General features: G+C 49.4%; 1 protein-coding gene across 1 annotated transcript in view; it reads right to left on the reverse strand.

Moving 5' to 3' along the window:
* Positions 1-21,467, reverse strand: part of LOC113422377 (voltage-dependent T-type calcium channel subunit alpha-1H) — a 125,534-nt gene that overhangs the window by 42,616 nt on the left and 61,451 nt on the right. Inside the window, 8 exon segments of the mRNA XM_087942303.1 lie at positions 1,027-1,445; positions 1,876-2,668; positions 4,466-4,558; positions 11,399-11,714; positions 14,993-15,152; positions 19,898-19,995; positions 20,523-20,656; positions 20,913-21,024. Of these exon segments, the coding sequence (XP_087798429.1) occupies positions 1,027-1,445; positions 1,876-2,668; positions 4,466-4,558; positions 11,399-11,714; positions 14,993-15,152; positions 19,898-19,995; positions 20,523-20,656; positions 20,913-21,024 (2,125 nt within the window).

Consider the following 21,467-nt stretch of genomic DNA (forward strand, 5'->3'; position numbering starts at 1 on the left):
TATCGTTCACTCAAGGATCTCTGGTGGGTGGGCTCATCCTTGCATCTCATCCAGGAAAGATAAACAAGTTGGAAGCAGAGGGGAAGAAGTCGGTAGAATGTAGAAGGAGGAAGATTTCACACCAAGTGAATTCCAACTCTCCCCCCAAACTCCAGACAAAAGGAAGGGCAGCATTGTCCAGCCACGATGACCCAGCTGCGCTTCAGGGATGACTCATCCCCTCCCAGCCAGCTGTCCTTCATGAGATGCCAGCACCTGGGACATAGTGTCCTCACCTTTAAGACATGCTCTTTGGTACCACAGTGTTCCCAACCTTAGTGTGAACAGTTTGGACTTCTCTTCCTCTGAATTTTTTTTTAAATGAAGAACTTCTCAGACCCAGGAAAAGCAAATGATTTATTTTCTTCCAGGAGAAATTATGAAAGATTATTTTGGAAGAGTTGTGGTCTTCAGACGACCGTGAGGAAGAGGAACAACTGCATGGATTAATTTTTGATTATCTTAATATGCCTGAGATCCATAGACATGTTTCCAAATCCCACATTTTTCTCAGGCCAGATACCCCTCAACACTAGGATCTGGGGACAAGTGGATCAGTATATTCCAGAATCAGAGGGCTGCTTCAAGTTTATTTTGCAGGTCACACTAATCATGTTTCATTGAACAAACTGCAGTCAGTTGAGTTTACAGCACATGCAAAGCCCAAAATAAGCCAACATATGATGAGTCCTGTATTAGATGAATCATTAAGCATGAGTCCTGTATTAGATGAATCAGAATTATTATTATATAATCCTGAATTAAATGAAACCAACATTTGGTTGGGTTCAAGGTAAACATCTGCCATATTCTTGAAACCGCTATTCCCAATGCAACCAAGAGGGCTTCAATCTGAGTCCCCCACCCAAGGACGCGTTGCCAGGTGACCCTCCTCTTAAGGAAGTCCAAGAATATGTGTTCTTTCAGTATGAGATCAGACAATGGCCTCTCCTGAGTTTGGCCAGCTAAGCCAACCTACCTCCTTACCTGTTCATGATACTCAATGCCCATGCTCAGCGTATTGATGAGAATGGCGATCATGATCCCACGGTTGAAATACTTGCTCTCCACAATCCGTTTCAGCTTGTTGCCAAAGGCCTTCCAGAGCTTGGTTATCTTGTTCCTCTCCTTGGCTGGTTTCCTTTTCTTCTTTTTCTTGTTCCTCCGCTGCTGGATCTGGTCCCGTAAATCCCCATGTTTTACATCCTGGGTAAACTCGTAGACCCCGTTGTTGTCCTCTCCTGACTCATAGCTGTCTGCCTCGCTGAACTCAAACTCAGGATCCTCCAGGATGCTGGCACAGAATGGGCAGTTTTGCAGCTCACAGCTCAAGGTGTTGGCTTGGGGCCCTGGCAAGGGACACGGCACATTCAAGCCAGACAAAATGCTGGAGGTCCGGCAGAGGCCTGCAATGGAAGGGGAACGTTAGGAACTTGAGGAAGGTCCAACAAACACCAAAGTGCAAACCAAAGAGAAATCAAATACGTCAACAAGCACGGCTATCAATTTCCTAAGGAGTAACCCTATGAAGTGCCTTTAAACATCTTCTTTGGGGGGGAGGTTTGGTCCCTTGGTGTCTACTCAGTGCCAAAGCCACAAGTACTGGAGGACTGACAATGTTCAGAGGACTGTGGAGGTTAGTGGCTTTCAAATATTTGTAGTAAGTAGTTAGAAACTCCAGATTTAGAGGTGACCTGGGGTGGTGGAATCAAGCCTGGACAAGACCTTCAGCTGTAGCAGCAGAGATCTTCTACTGGGCTTTTATCTCTAACCTTTTTTTTTATCTCTGCTCTGGATGCTGAGTCTAAATTAGGCCATTGAAGCCATTTTTCTTACCACGTTCTCCCACTAGATGATGGAGCTTCCCATAACAATCTGCGTTCAGATGGGCTGGGCTGCTGACCACAGGCATAACGGGGGAGGTCGCCTCACCACCCTCATTTTTCTTCCCTTTGGACAAGGGGGGGACACCGGCTTTGTTTGCCGGAGAAGGCAAGATGGTTGGGTAGTTCATGCCGCTCCGATTGGCAGCTTTGCCACCTGCAGCAATGCTGGAAGACTTGCATTTCACCGAGGTCCCTTCCACGTGGCAGTCGGCGTGGTAGATACTGCGGATGGACTCCGTATCTGCAGTTCCACCACTTGGGTGGCTGGGCGAAGATGGAGGAAGCATCAGTTGGCTTCCAGGCTTCATGACATCCAACTCCAGGTCACAAATCCCTGGGTTGGCCCTCGGCCCCTGGGGGCTCCCGTTGCTGATGTGGTAGTGGTGATGGTGGTGGTGGTGGTGGTGGATCAAGTGGTGGATGGACATGATGCGCCGCTTGCCACTCTGCTGGCCCTGAACATCGTCTGCGCCACTGTTGGGGTTGACTTTTTTCCGCCGCTTGCTCTGCCAGTTGTTGTACAGGCGCAGGGCCCTCCGTTTGACTTTCCTGAAAATGTGGCAGATGTATTTGAGGAACTCTTCGTAGCAGCTTCCCGGCTCAGAGAAGCTGGCAATTGTGCTGTCGTTGGAGAGGTAGCGGGCTCGCTGCTCTTGCATCAGCTGGTTCTCCCGCTGTTTGGTTTCAGAAAACTGTGTTGCTATCACAACCAGGCACAAGTTAATCATGAAGAAAGAACCAACCTGGGAGAGCCAAAAGAAGACAGAGAGTGCTTGGAGATGGAGGCAACCGGCCAGGCTCGCCCCACACCCATTGATGGAACACCATGCAGAGCTTGGCTAAAGTTGACCTTGGTCAACTCTTCATGGCCGGGTGTGTTGGGCTGACCTAGCAGGAACGGGCAAACAAGGAAATAGAGTGACCCAAGGAAAGTGTCTATGGAGATTCCCAGTCATCCAGGTCATGATGGTCCCAAAGGGGTTTTCTTAGATTTTTCCTTGAAGACATTTCACTTTTCATCCAAGAAGCTTCAGAACTGAAGAAGAAATATCTTCAAGGAAAAGCAAAGAAAGTCCAGTTGCCTTTTGGAAAAGCACCTTTGGGACATCCAAGAAAGGCACCTTGAGTGAACTCAGCCAATGTAACCATAACAGCAACTTTTTTTGTTCTTCCTGAATTGGAAATTTTAAGGATGGCCAATTGCTGGTACTCTGAAAAGCACCACTGCCATAGTCATAATTGACTCTCCTTTGCATTTCCTCTCTGTAAAGAAATAGAAATGCATTCTGGACCCATGGAAGTTTGAAGAGGTTTATCCCCAGCTATCTGGCTGGGGAATTCTGGGAGTTGAACTCCACAAGTCTTAAAGTTGACAAGGTTGAGCACCTCTGATTTAGACTAAGAAGACCCAGGTATGTTAAAAGCCGATAGTCAGCCAAAAAGGAGCATTAAGACGGGTACTTGTAAAATAGGAGTGGGGATTCAATCAGGTGGTCATTGGGTTTTTTGCCCCTCCTCAGACACCCCTGAATTAGTTCAAGAGCCTAGCCCAGGATCTGATTTCAGACTGCAACACGACTCTTTTGACTGCAACACGACTCATCCTACTTAAATAGTCTGAAATCAGCCCACCCCCTACAACTGGGTCCTACCCCCTACTCCTAATATATCCCAGAAGTCAAATATATGTGGCCTTCCCATTCCCAAAACATCCCTCTATATCATCAGATGAAGAACTCTGCATCTAGGTGGTCCTCCTCAGACCAATGGCTCCATTCCCCTTTTGGAACTGTGGTGCCCACCCCAGGAGACAGGCACCCAAGGAGGGTCTGGCCAAGGCAGAACTAGGGCTAAACTGCCCCCCCCACCCCCAGTGAAAACAGGGCCTTTTCTGGGCAAAAGCACGGGGATATTTGGAGCCAGGAGAAGCTGGAGATGCTGCCAAGAAAGTTCCCGTCTGCTTCTCTCTTCCTCTTTAGTGCTGCTCCTCTGATGTGAACAAACTTCCCTCTTAGCTTCTTAATGTAAACCACCATGACGGAAAGCTTAATGCAGACATAAAGGCTGTGTGTGTGTGTATGTGTGTGTGTGTTATTGCTAGTGGAAGTTGTTAATGGCCCACTTGGCGATTTCACATGGGCTGGAACCTTGGATGTGCTTCAAACAAGCTGCTACCACTCAAAGTGTTGAGAGTAGATTTTCAGGAATGAAGACTGTATCGTGCACGTCTTAGTTATGGGCAACCTGGCTTTGGAATTTGGGGATAGTCTAGCTGCGAGGACATTTAGACCCGGGAGAGGTTTGCAGCTTTCCACAGCCACGGCAGGTGTTATGAGGAGATCATTTACCTGGACAGAAAGGGTGATTTTTTTAAAAAAAGGGGGGGGCTGCACAGCTGTACAGTGATTCTACAGTCATTGCCACCCTCTTTAACCTTAGACGCCCCCACCCTGCAGACGCCCTCGGCTCAAAGGATCCTCATCCTTAAGAGCCACGGGGTTAACCTGAGCTGCCAGCCCCCTGTCCCACCCCATACTTACTATTATAAGTAGTATAAAATATATAAAATTGTAAAAAGAGTGTGCGTCCATAACATAATACATGATGTCAACCCATCCTTCCAGGGTTATAACCTGTAGGAGAAGCAGAGATGAGAGAAACTCATTAAGAACGTCATCAGGGACCAGTTAAGAAGCAGAAAATCCAGGAAGGACACGGCTATTTCCGCCCTGCCCTTCCGGTCTTTTCTGGGTTCTTCTCCTTTCTGTTCTTCCAACCGCTCTCTCCCCCCCCACACACACACTCCCCGCCCCCACCCTTCAACATTTATTCAGCTCACACAGAGTCCTTGTGGGCACCCAGGACTGGAGAACACAAATAGCAGCAGCTCTCATCACCCTCAAGTGAAGGAGAGCAGAGCTTTGCCGAAGACGCATCTGTGGGTCGTTTCCTCCCTTGTTGTTTTGATGGGCATTTGAGCTGGCAGAAGAGGCTGAAGGGGAAACCAAGGACCAGGATCTCTCTGGGTTTGTCACTTCCAGAACCTTCCACTGGATCAACTTGCTTCCCATGCATGGATATAATGAGGCAGCCTGTGGACTGCATGAGTTGCCCAGTGGTTCCGCTCCGTCAGAATGAAGCCCCATCCGTCCCTGAACCCAACAAGCGGAGGATTTAAGCTTTTTCCAAAATTAAAAGGGAGAAAGTGGGATGCCCATTAAGGCTTCACCTCCTGCCCTCCATAAAATTTATCTGCTCTTGCAAACTATTTGTTCTCCTCCTGCGAGACTCCAAGCTCTGCCGTTTAATCAGATGCCCCCATTCACTGTTGCTGCAAGACAGGAGGAGCCCAAACAGATTATCCAAATTGACGCCAACTCAAGAAAGAAAAATATAAAGATTAACATCAAAGTCTGTTGGTGGTTAGTTATTCTTGTATGCATGCATGCATGCGCGCACACACACACACACACACACACACACACACACACAGAGGCACGGCTGGTTTGTCAAGATTTGTAGGAGCCTGGAGGAAGAGTCTTTGTGGGGCTGTCATTGCAATAATGAGAGCTCTTCTGTTTTCCCAAATTTGCCCCACATTTCCTTCCAGGGCAGGTTGTTCTTAAATTTGGATGGAAGTCAAAACTTGGGAGCAATGAACTAAGAAGAACAATGACGTGGTGAGACCTTCAGGCCAGTCTTTGGAGAAGCTGAGCCATGATGAACAATTGGGACGTGGGGAGGGATAGATTTCCATTTTAAATGCTTCCTGTGCGTCAAAATCAGCCTGCGCGAAGCAGGGAGGCCCAAGCTACAAGGGAAGGAGGGCTAGGTTTCTGCATGCAAGGCTCGGTACATGGAAGCGGAAGCTTTCTAGCAATTCACAAAGCCTCAGCCTGGCCATCATTTATCCCCCCTCCCTTTTCCGCGTGGAGAATCTGCCTCCCACGGAGACCCGGGTTTCAGATCTGATCTCCGTGGCTGAGCCCATAAATGGCCTTAAATACACCGTGAAGGCTTTCTTTTTCCACTGGCTCAGCAGCCTGCATTAAAGTTGCATAATTGTCCTTGCTGCTGTCACCATCAAATGTCTGAAGAAGGGGAAGGATGTTTTAATTACACGGAGAAGCCACGGCACTCGGCTACAGCTTCCCATCGTCTTTTTGCTACGGAAGAAAAGAACCGAAGACTGAATTAACACCACAAGAAGTGAGTTGTGCTGGAACCTGTAAGTGGGCAGGTCTGAAGGTTGTCGTGAAACGGTCAAGATGGGGCCACAGGGGCACATGGACAAGGCACATAAAAGCAGGCGAAGCATCAATTCCAACATTGTGAGCACCATCTTGATTTTTTCAGTCCTACCTTGCAGACACCCAGACGCAAAGGGGGAAGCCACTCCTTCACACAATCCTTGTGCTGATGCACAATCTGGTTGCACAAAACGTCCACCACCACCACTCTAGAGTCCAAACGGCAAGAAGGAGGGAGAGAGTGCCAGGTGGCCTTTCCTGGAGATGCCTTTGGGCCAGTCAACCTTGGAAGATCTTGAGAACTTCAGCTGGCTTAAGCTTGGATCGTAGAACCCGGTTGGCCTCATCTGGGCTGGGAAGCTAATCTCAGAATGCTTCGGTCGAGGGATCACTTCTTGACCAAGTATGGACACGCAGCAAAGACTTCAGGATCGTCACACAGACACATATGTGAGTCGTAAGCCAGTACGAGGCAGACAGGCACTTTCCTGGCCCCGGGTGGGACTGAACTTCCTCAAATGGAGGCTCTCCACTCAAGAAACTCTTCTCCAGATAACACAGAATTAACTAACTCAAGGAACTTAACATCCCACAGTGAACCCTGGTTTCAGACTGCTGTAAAAGAGGGTTTGGACAATTCCTGGGGGGAAATTCAGTGGGTGGCTCACTGGAAGGATTCCTCCAGGTTCAAAAATGGCCTATCTGGATGCTGGTGGTGGGGAGGAGACCCACAGAGAAGAAGCATCTGCTTAGCCATGCTTGGAAATAAGATGCTGACTTATGCCATTCTTCTCCTTGATCCATGGACCTTTCCTCATCACCCATTAATACGTCCCTTATCAACAACCCCCCCAAGAGCACAAGCCCTGCGTGCTTTCTTGGAGGTCCCTTCCAAGGACTCCGAACCCCCTCAGAGTGGAGCTTATCTGAAATAAGGTCTAATAACGTGAGTTTCAAAGCAAGCCTGGCGTGGGAGGGAAGCGTACGCGAGAGAAGAGGTTGAAAGATGCCTCAGCCTCCATCACATCAAAGTCCTTCTGGCTGACTGCAAAAGGAAAAGATGGAATCCGGCCAGTTGCCCGTCTCCTGTCTTGGCACCTCAACTTGGGAGCAGCTGGGCAGCCCTGAAGGCTCCTCCTCCTCCTCCTCCTCCGAGCTGTGCTGGGAATCCAGAGCTGGGAGGCATCTTGTAAGGGAAACCGAGGCACCGCCGGCACGCCTTGGTCCCACGCCAGGGTTTCCCTTCTGTCACCATCCCTCGCCTTCCTAGGATGGGTTTCTCTTCTCGTCACCCTTCTGGAACAGCTGCAGAAACAGGTGGCTGCTGCTTCTCCCCAGGCGCTCCAAGGAAGAACGAGCGGAGGGACCCCAGGATATTGGAGACGGAGGAGGCTTCCTTGCGGCAGGAGAGCCTCCGAATGGAATCCAGGGAAAGGAAATAAGTGGGAATAAGACTCCTCTCCTCCTTTTGTTCATGCGTGGGGGCTATGCCACGTTTTGGGGGGAGAATACAGAGAGAGAATCAGGTGTACAGGGTCTGTTTCCTGCCCTGCAGAAATTCCCCTTCCTACCTGGTGGACTTGGAGGTGCTGAAGGAAATGCGATCTCCTTGTCTCAGTGCCCGCTGGAAGGCGATGTATGGGCTCTGTTCACACCAGGTGCTTTGCACCTCAGGCCAAGATGGAGGAGTTGCAATTCTACAAAACGCTTAGCTTTGTTGCAATTATTCTGGTTTGGTCTTTCTTTGTGGGGCTCGGCGGGCTATTGGTTAGTTTGATGTGAGGTGCGCATCATGCCGAGCCAAGGCAGCCTTTGGGCTGGCCAGAGGATTCCAAGTGCTGCAGTGCTGTGACCTCTTAAAACGGTACATGGATTTGTGTGACCCTCTCATGAGTAAAACATATGCTTCCGTCGCTTATAGGAAGGCCCCGGTTTTTCCCTTTTGCACCGAGGAAGCCGGTTGCCCTCGGAAAGTGGCAACTTTCTCCTGCAGGATGTGCCAAATTAACTCCCAATCTGGCTCCAAAGTCCAGGAAGGAAACTGTCTCCTCTGGGAGACATGGAAGAATTCACATAGGAAGAATTATTCTCTTTTATCTCTTCAAGGCTTATTATTTTACTCTCTAAAATATTTTTAATTTTCTGGTTCCAGATCAGGACACATTTTTCAAAAGACAAATCTCTGAGATCCTCCCTCCCTCCCTCCCTCCCTCCCTCCCTTCCTCCTTTGCTTGAATTTTCTCCAAACAAACCACCATCCCAACCTTGGAATGAAGCTGCTGACAAACAGACCTCTCCATCTCTTGGCCTGTCAAAAAGTCCCAACGCAAGAAGCGGGTGTTTCTAAGGATGCGATGACTTTCTGGAAAGCTAAAAGCTCTTTGTTTCCTTGATGAAAACTGGTGGAGAAGCAATCTCTCCTGTTTCTCTGTCCACAGAAGTCTGAGAGGTGGTTTGCCCAGAAACTTCACAGCCCCCAAAAACATTGATCAACTGCAACTGTAGTAATGGAAAATAAATTGTGCTTCATTACATATTCATGAGGCTTGGTTCATCATGCTAATTAGCCCCAGCATTTGCTGTGCTGTGGCAGGCAGTAAAATGGAATTCATGGTTTTGTGGTGTGTGAGCGCATCAATCCAGCAAGCCAGCCCTGCAGATTGGAGGGTGGAAAACAAGAAGCCAAGATTTGGAATGGTTTTCTCAGGCAAGCCCAGCCACAACCAAGAACTGGACAAATAACCCTTGGCAATATTTCACTGGATTAAAGGGGCGAAGCAGATCTGCTTTGAGCCTGTGAAGTGTTTTGCGTAATTGGTAAGAGTGACACCCTCCATTTCCCTGGAGAGGTGGTCTCCGAGGCCTGACTGGCAGCATGGGGGCTCTCGGTGGCTACTCACTTTCCTATCTCCAGATGCCAGGGCTCCTTTGCCAGCCGAGAAGCTGTGGAAGACTCATCCAAGACAAGAGCAAAGCCAGCCAGATAATTCCTTGGATGGAGGATCTCCTGGAAGGAGGCGAGATGTCTCCTTCCGTGGCATTCTGGAGTTCCTGCAAATTCCACCCCTTTCGGGTGAAATGCAAGAAAGTGTCATCCATTTTTCCTCTGGGTGGGCTGTAAGCAGGAGGAGCTTTGATCTGGAGCCTGAATCAAATCAGATCCTATTGCTGGATTTCTCAACATTTCTGGGCTCCATCCCTCAAAGCAACTGTGGGAACCTTCTGCACACTGCCGAAAAAGCAAGGCATCGTTGGGACATTGCCTTGTTCCCACAAATTGTGGGGTAGAGAACTGTGCCCTACCCCAAAAACTGAGAAGCAATTTTGCGTGTCTTGAACTAAGCCTTCTTTGGTCCCAAGGTGACTGCATTTGAGACCCACAAAGATTTGCAGGTGTGATGCTTCCTGGAATAAAACGAACCCTTGGTGAATTGTGTAGAATTCTAAAGCAGCATTTGCTTGAAATACGCAGGAGGGAGAACCAGGGGAGCGCAGGAAGAACATTGCGTTCCAAAGAGCTATTTTGTTGGAAGGCATCTCCCTTGATGGCTCAACCAAGCCCTGCTAAAGAGGCTTCCTTGGCCTTCTCTTGGCCGTCTGCAAGGTGGAATTCCTTCCCTGCTGATAGAACCAATCTGTTGGTGAAAACCCATCAGCCTTGCTGAGAAAAACACGTGCGCAGAATGTCCGAGAGAAGACAACCTCCGTTCGTCTTCCCTCTCTTTCCTGAAGCTGTTGGGGAGAGAGGAGCAGAGGAGAGAAGAGGCGCTAGAAAATGAAATCCTGAATAATATTAAAGCTGCTGTCAGCAGCACCCAGAATTCCCTGCAGGATTTTGATAACTTCTTTGGACAGAAGGAAGCTGTGGGGGCTCATGACCTGCACAGCCTGAGAAAGGAAGGCTGAGCAGAAGCAGTGAATCTACCAACCTTTGCTTCCTCCATGGATTCAGAAGGTCTGGCTTCTCCTGCCAGATGTGCAGAGTTTCATCCATGCTGTGCCAGCTTGGGACTCAGGCTGGCCCAAGTTAGCTGTGCCACAAGGGTCAAGAAGATGAGGTAGAGCAGAGGGCTGGAAGAACCCACCAAAGGGTAATAGCCCAGAATAGACTCCCAGGGGAATCAGGAAGCTGCTTGTAGCCCTACCTGCCAGGTGTTCTGCAACTGCCCCCCCGGCCAGGTTTAGGGCTCAATGCGAAAAGGAATCCTGGCAACTGAAGCAAAACACTGAGCATTGTTGTAAAGGCCAACCAAGAGTCTCCTTGGAACCAGCCAGGTGTGTTCTGAAGAGGCTCCCTCCCCATTGGAAGGGGAGAGACGAAACTGATTCCTGCGAGGCAAGAATCCTCCTGCAGCGATTGCAGTTCCAACTGGTAGAACTCCGGAGTGCGACATGCGCTGAACGCTTCATTTACCCCTTTATTTACTCCTGCCAACTACTGACACGGTCATATAATGAGGTGGGCAATGCACCTCACAGAGGGGGTCAGCAATAAGCCGCGCCCCAGCCAGTTCCTGCCTCTGTAGCTTCTTGGGGGGACATGAAATATTTCACCATTGACTTAGGCCCCACCTTCCCTCTTTCACTCCAGAAGGCAATCGCTTCTCTGAATCATAGCCGAAAGCCCATTGCACAATAAGGGCACCACAATGGTGGGTGCTTTGGAGGAGGGCAGAGGAGAGGATGAAGGCCCCCCAAACACCCCTGGGATTCCCTCCCCCACCTCCTTTTGGCTCAAGGTGAGCAGCAGCTTTTCGAAGGCTGCCCGGCAGGGTCTGCTTTGGGGGTGCCCTCGTGGGCTCCTTGGTGCTCTCTGAGCTTGGCTGCTTTCTGGCAGGCCTTCCTTCTAGCACTGAGGATGTTCCCCAGATGGGTCACGAAACAAGAAAGCAACCACGCTCAGGGAGCACCAGGGACCCCACAGTCCTCCTCCTCCTCCTCCTCACACGGATGACATTCCCTAGCTGGGTCATGGAACATCTGCAAGGAAACATTTCTCGTCGTATGATTTTAGTTACTTGTGTACTGCTGCCACTTGCCCCGGGTTCTTGTTAGTTTGCAACAATAAAACAAGAACTAAAGTTATTTTGCTTTGCCGGCCCTGCCAGGGCAGAGGAAGTGTGTTGTTGTTAGCGGCATCAACCATCCTTGAGGATAATTCCACATCCCGGCAGCTGCTCATCTCAAACCCCCTGTCGCGATCCACGAAAGAAGTCCCCTTACCTGAAAAATAGCTATCCAAGCATAGCCAATATTATCAAAATTAATAGCTCCATTGTGTGGGTTCAAGTCCCCCGTCCTGCAAACATTGTAATACTGGTTCCAGTTAATGCAGCCGTTGCGGCCACCCAAGTCCAGCGAGTCCAATTGTGGGATGTAAGCGTCCACGGTTAACGTGCAGTCCATCTTGGACTCCTTCCGGTTTGGGATGCTGGAGCACTTCTGCATGCCGTTATCCCGGAGGGACGAACAGATGAAGGGGTTCTCCTCGCTCTCTTCCGGCCGGTAGTACTTATGCAGGAAAGTCAGGTTGTGTGTCCTTGAGAAGGAGAAAGGAAGGAAGGGGGGGGGGGAATAGAGCAAGAGATGGTTAAGAAGCAGATAATATTCCGGTACCTAAAAACATGAATTCCTGTTCAGCCAAGTGGGAAAAATGCAAGAATGGGAAGGGAGGAGAAACCAGTGCACAGCCAAGGCTTATCTGAACCGGGCACAAACCAGTAACGATAATCATAAAAGGACAAAAAAGTCTGCAGGGTGGACATTGCAGTACCTGGAGGCAGCAGCAGAGGAGAGAAAGAATAGAATAGAGCTGGAAGGGACCCTGGAGGTCTTCTAGTCTAGCCCCCTGCTCAAACAGGAGAAGCTATCCCATTTCAGACCAGTGGCTGTCCAGTCTCTTCTTAACAGCCTCCAATGATGGAGCAGCCACAACTTCTGGTGGCAAGCAGTTCCACTGGCTAATTGTCCTCCCTGTCCGGAAGTCTCTCCTTCCTTCCAGGTTGCTTCTCCCCTTGATGAGTTTCCATCTGTTGCTTCTTGCCCTGCCTTCAGGTGCTTTGAAGAAGAGCTTGACCCCTTCCTCTTCTTTGGGGCAGCCCCTCCAATCCTGGAAGGCTGCTATCATGTCCCCCCGGTCCTTTTCCCCCCTAAAGTAGCCAAACTTTAGTGGACAATTGCCAAAGGAAGTTTGAGTTGGAACAGCTGACATCCTGTGACGATAGGTCCCTGGAAGGGCTCGATAGGGGACCAGTCTAAATATCTGGCCAACTAGATAAACAAGCATCAAAATGGGAAGCAAATTTTTCCAGACTGGCTCACTACAAATAGATGCACTGAGGACTCTTTGGCGGCCCAATTCTCTATAAACTATTCCAGTGTTGCTTAAGCTGCAAAGCTGCGCAGTGTAGCTTTTAAAAGAAAACAAGAAAATAGGTTTTCGGCTTGGCTGCATTCACAGCAGCTGCCTTCTTTAACCCTGCAGAAAGAGGAGACAAGGCAGAGAAGTTTCTGATGGGGTCCTTGATACTTCCTGAGCCTGGTGATTTTCTTGCATTTCATGACCCAATTAGGGAACCTCATCAGTACGAGAAGCTAAAATCCTCCTCCCTTCTAGCACTGATGTTGTTACCTAGTTGGGTCATGAAACATCTGCAAGAAAACAGCCAAGCTCAGAGAGCACCAAGGACCCCACAGTCCGCCTCCTCCTCCTCCTCCCCTTCTCTGCAAACCCACCCTCTTCTAGCACTGATGAAATGACCTAGACGGCTCATGAAACGTCTGCACGAAAACAGTGATGCTCAGAGGGCACCAAGGACCCCACAGTTTGATTCTGAGCTGCAAATATTCTCTTCCAGAAGTTTCTTGTCGTTACATGGAAGGCCAGGAAGAAATGCAATAGGAAAGGCTAATTCACAGGGTGATGATTAGCCTGTGGGATTCACAGCCACAAGAAAGGACATGCTTTCTTGAGAGGCTGCCCAAGGGCTGGAATCAAGAGTTTGGCCAACCCAATCTCCATGAGACCTGGACCTTTCCTTCTGGCATCTTCATGGTCCAACTCTCTTGGACACCCCCACAAAGTTCTTCCTTTCTGAGCTAGGTATTTTTTATTTATTTACAAAATCTCTCCCTTGGCGCATCTGTTAAGGAAACGACCCTCTTTTGGGTTGCAAAAAGAGCCGAGAAAAAGAAATTAACCGGTGCTGAAGGCTTATCTCAAATCTTTTTTTTCCTTGTGCTGGGATTGGACTGGCTGCTCGGCAGAGATAGTAGCCGGTGTTAATTGCTAAGGAGTGGGTGACTTGTTTTTCTAACCTTTCCTTTGCTTTGATCAGACCGTCAGAAATAGGCAGAATTTTTGGGCCACCAGTTGCCCAGCCCTGTGGGGAGGGACTCCGTTTTTCCTTAGATGTCTTTGAAGAGCCCTCCCCATTGTGGCAGTTTCTTCCCACCCAGAATAAGGGCATTATTGCCCATGGTCCACCTCTTTTGTGGGGCAATATTGGAAGATATTTCTCCATTCCTGGGGCCCTCTCACAAATCCCCCCCCCCCCCGCCCAGGATCCTTCCAACCTTATCGCTCTATGTTCTGTCTCAGTCTCCGGGGGCAAAAACCTACACTAGAGAATTGTTGCAGGACTGAAGGATTGCAGAGGCGACCAGGGGAAAAAAATCAACAGAAATAGCCCCCAATCCAGAACCGCTTAGGATCCTGGTTTCCGGGCCTGGCTCAAGGCAATGGGAAGAACTTGTACCCCCATTCCCAGCCTCCAGGCACAGTTGATGCTTGTAGTAACAGAATAACGGAGCTGGAAGGGACCTTGGAGGTCATCTAGCCTAACTCTCGCTCAGGCAGGAGACCCTACACCATTTCGGACCAATGGCTACCCAATCTCTTCTGAAAAACGTTCAACGGAGCACCCAACTTCTGGATGCAATAAATAAAATAACATGGATGGCAAACTTGGATATATTGCCTACTTCCATAGATTTAAGTTAATTTACCCCTCCTCTTTTTTTGGGGGGGGGCAGTGTGTGCGTGTGCAGATGTGTGTATGTATCATTCTGTGTGTTGCTTTCCATATTCTTTCCCTGTTACCTCTTTCCCATCATAGTAGGGTTGAGCTAACTCGAGATGGGCGGCATATACACTTCACAAGTGGATCAAATGGCGAGAGGGATATTTGGCCACTATTTGGCTGCCTCGGCTGATTTCTGGAACCCTCAACAGCATCGATCCCAGATTCAATGGCAGGAACTCTCATTCTGATCTAGTTGGCAACTTGAACAATGTTCATCCTAACCATGAGAACAATCTGCCAGTGGAACAGCTGTGGGGGCTCCATCCCTGGAAGTTTTTAAGAAAAGGCTGGACAGCCACCTGTCTGGAATGGTCTAGGGTCTCCTGCTTGATCAGGGGGCTGGACTAGAAGATCTTCAAGGTCCCTTCCTGCTCTATTTCGATGGACTGAAGCGAACCTGCACCACTCTCAGGACTAATTAGCAGTGCTGGAAAATGTCATTCGCACTCAGGTCAGCAGACAAGGGTGTCGGACCCTTGAATTATGTTCAAAGCCGTCTCAACTTATTTTAAAACCTCAGGCAGAAAATCCCCAGAGTAGGCTCTCCCCTCCCCCTCCTCCTCCCCTCTCCCCCCTCCCCCTCCCCCTCCTCCTTTATCAGCAAAAAGCCAACACTATACTAAAGTAACTATTTGCTGTTGCTTGGTGACCGGCAGAATCGGCTGCCTGCCTCTAGCAACTGTAGGGCTGGTGCGAGAAGAGGGAAGGAGAGGGTCACCTTTGGAAAACTTACCTTTGCAAGGAGGAATCCAGGAAACACCTGTTCCTCAGCAGCCCGGCCCAGAGCTGCACCCCCACGATGCCAAAGATGAAAAAGACGAAGAAACACAAGAGGAGGACGTTGCCTAACATAGGCAGAGTGTCTAGGAGCAAGGTGACAAGAATGCGCATACCTGTGGAGAGAGCAGAACGGAGGGGTCAGGAGGAGGGCTGGCTTGGGCCAAATTGGGACACAGGTCCAGACAGAGGGAGCTGCTTCCTCCAGGCAGAACATCTGTAAGGGGCCTTCAGGGAGAGGTCAGGTGGTCTGGGGGCTGGCTGGGGTCTCGGTTAGAGAACACGGACGAAGGATGGAGCGCTAAGGGGAAGAACTAAGGGGAAGAAGAGTCCAGCTAGTGGCTCCATGTCCAAAAGGTTCTCCTGGTGAAGCTTGGAGAGGGTTGTCCTAACCTTCTTCTGGTTTTAATCTAGAGCTTCCAACTGTGGATATTTTTGATGGATCCCCTCATCCAAGGAACCCAACTTAGCTTTCTAGATCAGTTAAAGTCAGCCAGGTTTCTTGATCCACTTGCTGGACTAATGGTCAACATCTGGTAACTTCACAAGCACACACCCCTTCAGCTTTCTCTACTGATGTGTCATTGGCATCTGGGTCTAGCCCACAGCTTTCCAATTTCCAGATGGCTTCCCCATCCAATACGTAAAACATAGATGGCCAGCCCATAGCATGGATTCAATAAACCATGGATACGTCTTTAAATTAGTTCTAGGCCTGACATCTCGATTCAGCGAGCGATCTTAAGGGTCCATGGTATGAGATAGGGGGTGCAACAAAACACATTCAGTCAGTGTTTCTCAGCCTTGGGAACATGAAGATGTGTGGACTTCAACTCCCAGAATTTCTCAGCTAGCATAGGCTGGACAATTCCGGGAGTTGAAGTCCACACAGCTTCAAGGATCTGCATTAAGCCATTATCAAAAAGAAAATGTATTAAAACTTAAACTGGGGGCCATCAGAAGTGGAACAGCTCAATCCTGAGATCAAATGACCTCAAGGTGCACTTGAACTGAAATAACTATTAATCAATACTGTCAGTTTGCTAGCTGATAATGGACCGAGGAGATTCTCTCTGGGTTGGGTTCTTAGCCAAGTTGTTCAGAGGCATTTTCCACCCTGCCTTTTGTTGCCTTTGGCTGGGGGTGGGTGGGCAAACTGTAGGCCATCTTCAGCCACCATAAGACTGATGGGAAGAAGGCCGGGTACCTGCTACCACTGGCAGAATCCAATTTATATGAGAAGAACTCAACAAATGTTAAGGCTTTGCTGTGAATTGGGGGATCAGAAAGGATTACGCAGATAACCGATCTGCTATCTAAGATTCATTATATCCCACTGCTGTCGATTTGCTCCCTGGCTGGCTGATCCCTGCGGAGGAGCTACGTCTCGCATCAAAGGGGATCTGGAAATGACTTCCTACCTGAAAGGAAACTGCTGGGTTGGGTTGAACCCGGGATCTTCCTAACCAACTTAGCTCTAAGCTGCATCCTTGAAGACATCTGGAAGGGAGGGGCTGCTCTGATTTGGAATTCTAAGCTGAGCTTCAGGCTTCTCTTAAATAATGAAGCCCACAAAGAATCTGCATAAACATAAGGGCGATAATACTGATGCTAATGTGAATATTAGTACTAATGTTTTCTTAGATGATTAGAATAAGTGTTTCTCTCCCTTTTGCTAACTCGGAGAAAAACGAAACCAAGTAAATTATGTGGGCCTTGCAAACAAACCACCCAGAATAAACTCAATTTAAGATGGCAAGGAAGTTGGCTGCCTTTATTGCCCCAGAATAGGACAGCTGCATACCTCCAACTCCGGGGTTCTGTAAACCCACATTTTATTCCAGTAATCAAAACCCTCCCACTTTCCTTGGACACAACGGGCCTCTGAAGCCAACTGGTTAACGTTTGGTGTCTTCCACCTTGGCACCCATGGGTGGGACTCCCTGACTGAGCTCAGGGTGGGAGAAAGAGACGGAACGAAGCCTCCCCCGTCACAGGGAGCCATTTTCAGGTTAGAAGAGGGAACAATGCCGTTCAGAGGCACTTCGGTTTTATAGCTGCAATAATCAATATCTGAAAATGGACTGAGATCCAGAAGTTTCTCAAGGCTCCTCAGAAGCTGCTCCAAGATCTCTCTGGGGCTCATCTTCCTTGAGGTCACCCTGACCTTCTGGATTGGGGGAGAAGGCATTTGGGATCCCTCTTCAATGACGTGGCTTGTTCGTGACGTCTAAATCGGTCCAAGCCAAAGTTTGCCCTGCCTAAAAGAGAATCCCTGGGCCGCCAGCTGAGGACTAAAGAAAGGGGCCTTTCCCAAAAGAGGTTCACCCCAAAGTGAGATGTTAGAAACCCGTCCCTGCCTTTGGGGGAGCACGGAAAGTCCCCGTGTGCACAGCTGGAACCAGAATTTCCACTGCTAAGCAAGGCAGGTGCTAACAGAGTCCTGCCCGATTTTATGACCTTTTCTATTGGTTGTTAAGTGAGCCACACCGTTGTTAAACAAATCCAGCATCTCCAATTGGCTTTGCTTGTTGGAAGCAGGCTGGGAAGATGACCCCGGGATGCTGCAACCATTGTAAACCCCTGTCCGTTGCCAAGGGCCTGAATTTAGATCACCTTCCCTCCCCGTGACAGAGTTGAGTAACATCTGCAAGCAAACGACCCAGCTCAGAAGCCCTCAGGAGTCCAGGGGGCAGAAATTATCCCGCAACCTCTCAAGGCCAGGACTTCTCTGTCTGTCCATCTGTCTGTCTGTCTGTCTGTCTCCTGCTTCTCATCTTCTCATCAGTAAACCAGTTCCAGCGGCCTCCATATTCCCCCGGGGAGAATTTAATCCAAATGTTCCTTTCCTTTGCAAGAAATGCCAGACTCCAAGCGGCCTTCCTCAAATGGCACGGGAGGAAGGGGATGCAGGGGAAGTGCTCGGACTGGCACATCTCCCTTGGCCAAGGCAGCCGGGAGGAGATGCCGATCCCCAATCACCGGACTCTGCTGAAGAGCCTTTCAGACAATGCGAGAGAATGTCGACGCTGCTTTCCTGGCAAGTACCTCGCCTGTTTTTCTTCTGTTACATCGGCTCTCAGCGAAATAGGATTTCTGATGAAAAGCAATCAAGGAGCTGGTGTATTAGCATATCAGCTAAGAATCACTCAAAGCCAAGTGGGCACAACCAGGAAATGAATTCAACTGGTTGGCTTAGCCTCCAAATTGGATTGAAGAGAAAAACAGCTGGAAGGGGCTTAACGCTCACTTGAACCTCTCCAAGCAGGCAAACCCAGGACAGGTGTGGCCTCACAGCTGAAGGGCTGCCAAAAGAGTCTTTGCAGAACCAGAAATCCAGTCAACAACCTTCTTGGGGAATAAGGAAGGGGGACAGAAGGGGAGATCCCCTTTGGGGAGATCCCGGATGACAAAATGCATTCCATTCCGTTCCAAACTGAGGACTGAGGACTGAATTTGAGCAGAACTCAGTGGATTCCAGAAAATGCAGAACTAGAGAACTGGAGATCGAGAAAACTAGAGACCCCCTTCCAATAGCTAAGGGGTTGCCAGAAAGAAGAGGGAATCAAGCTACCCCCTAAAGCACCTGAAGGCGGGGAAAAAGAAACAATGGATGGAAACCAATTAAGGAAGAAGCAACCGAGATCTAAGGAGAAATTTCCTGGCAGTGAGAAGGAGGTTTTAAGAACAGGTTGGACAACCACTTGTCTGAATTAGTATAGGGTCCCTGCTCGAGCAGGGGTTGGACTAGAAGACCTCCAAGGTCCCTTCCAACTGTGTTATTCTGGAGCTCTCCTGCATCTTCAGGGAGGGGCCAGGAGAACCATGATCATTGGAAGTCTTCTCCCTCGGCTGTTTCTCCCCATTGCTCAGGAGCGAACTCCTAGCAATGGCAAAATGGGGGGGGGGTTCCTGGCCTCGCTGTCTCCCCCAGTAGCCTCCCTTGATGTCCTGCACTCCATCAGGGGCCAGGGGTGGCCACCATCCATTCCGGCTGTCCAGCAGGGTGGGGTTTGATGCAGCTTGGCAGGCTGATCAATCTCGTCTTTGGGGTGGGGGCCGCTTAGCTTAGTCTGGAAATGCCTTGGTCCCTCCCGGGGTTTGCCTGTCCTGGGGGGTGGGAGATGTCAAGGATGGCAGCTGCTGAGCAGCCCAGCTGGGGAGAGTCGAGTTGGAACGGATGGCCCCTCCAGGCCAAGTGGGCTGCATTCATCTTCTCTTTCTGACATTAATAGTTTTATTAGCTTTTCCAGAGTAATCCAAAAAGACAGAAACAAACATGAAGATGGCCAAGAAAATTACAGCTCTCAAGGTCAACGAATGAGATAAAGAATGAAGACCCGTGTGGAAGGAAGGAAAGGAAAAGAGAAGGAGGCCGGGCTAAAGGAAGGAAGGAAGGAAAACTGGAGGGAGGGAAGGAGGGAGGAAGGAAGGAGGTGGAGATGGCCAAGGATTATGGAGTGTTTAGTCCCAAACATCTGGAAGGTACCAGGGTGAAGAGCACTGGTTAGATAAGAAGACCCCGAGAGGCTGGTGTGAATCTGCTCCTTGGGCTTCTTCCTGGAGGGCTCTTAGGTTGCCTTGAGTTTTTCTTTGGGTTGTGGCTGGGGGGTTATGAATGAAATGAAAGCATTCAAATCAGGATATTTTTCCTCCTGGACGGTGGGTTAACCCCCATGTTGGAGCTAAGACAGGCCTGGACTTTGGAGGCTCACCTGGTCAGGATTTCACAGGACGGTTGCGAAATGAAGCTCTGGCAGCCAGCCCACTGGTACCCAAGAGGACCCAATTCTCCCCGTGCATTTGCCCCACCAGGAAGCCGCCCCCCCCCGCCTCAAAGGGCCAGAGAGCTCCGACTTACTTGGCACCCTGTTAATGGCTCGTAAGGGCCTGAGAACCCGCACAGTCCGGATGGCTGAAAGGCTGACATTATGTCCATCCAGAGAATATTCCATCATGCTGGGAGAGAGAGAGAGAGAGAGAAAGAAGGAGAGAAACACGAGAGGTGAGGAAGAGGGCAGGGTTGGCCCCTCTGCTTGGAAAACACAGGCTGAGCCAGTCAAATCTTAACCAGGTTTCTTATGTCTGCAATATTTTTGGTCAACCTTCGGGAGTATAAAAACAGGTTAACTACACTGGACAGCAAGCGCATGCTTTCTTTCAGGAAAAAAAACCCAACAGCCCCGTCCCTGTCCACAGGACATCCATCAAATTTGGGCCTTCAACACCATCAATCAAGCACGGAGTGTTTTTCATACCATTGGTGATGTTACTTAATTGAGTAATGAAACGTCAAGCCAGGTCAGAGTACCTCAAGGACTACAGAGTCCTCCTCCTCCTCCTCCTCCTCCTCCTCCTCCTCTCCAGATACCCCACTCCCTCCTAGCACTGACGATGTTACCCAGCTGGGTCATGAAAGCTCTGCAACAAAGCAACCCAGGTCGGAGAGCCCGAGGGACCCCACCAGAAACATTTAGTCTACTGACCCAGCAATGACAATGAAGAAGTCGAGGCGGTTCCAGGTGTCTCCCAGATAACATTTGTGGCCAAAGATTCCCAGGGCAATCATCTTGATGACCATCTCCACAGCAAAGAAGACGAAGATAAAGTGATCAAATGCCTGGATTTAAAACAAGAATGGACACAGTAGAGCGAAGGAGGACCGTTTCTTCCATCCTGAAGGCTGACTTTGCGCTTTGCCTGAGCCTTGCCCTCAACCTCAGCCTTCGTTTTACCCCTGAGGGTCTTATACCTTGAAGGTACACCCATCCCGGGCACACCCGACTTGCAGACTTCTCGAGACTAGTAGCTGAAGACCAACCCATAAGCTGCAAGAGGTCCAAGTCCACATGGACAAAGCGACACGTCTCTCTTACCTCCAAGATTGTGCACCTTTCTGTTTGGCACCTGATATCCTGACATGGCTGGAACATCCCAAGGGTGACGCAATTCAAGAGGATAACCAGCATGCTGACGTGCTCGAACCAGGTGGGAAACCAGAGTTAAGGAGAACCTGAGATGCTGCTTCTGGGAGACCCAACCTGCCTCCCAGGTCTTAGAAACCCCCGTGGCAATCAAGAGCTTGGAATTGGAATAATTGTTTAGAAAGCTGCTATGTCTCTTTTAATATCCACAGCCAACTTACAGAGATAAGTACAAAAACATCCATAAAAACATCTTGAAAAGTGCACTGGAGATAGAACTAAGACAGTGGCCTCCTTCCTTCCTTTTCCTGCCCAGACACGGAGGGGAGAAGAACAGACACACAATTTATATTGATGAATAATGTCTGCAGTCCAAGAACTGAGAAATGAAATAAAGGGGTAGAAAAGGATCATAGAGAGACACAGAAAAGGAGGACAGACTTTTATACAATTTAACATATTTCCCCCCTCTCTGGGTTGGCTTCAAAAGCCACTCGGCAATAAAAG

This window comes from Notechis scutatus, chromosome 12 (genome assembly GCF_049901735.1).
Source record: "Notechis scutatus isolate UNSWTSFEM ecotype Mainland chromosome 12, rNotScu1.2, whole genome shotgun sequence".
Classification (NCBI taxonomy): domain Eukaryota; kingdom Metazoa; phylum Chordata; class Lepidosauria; order Squamata; family Elapidae; genus Notechis; species Notechis scutatus.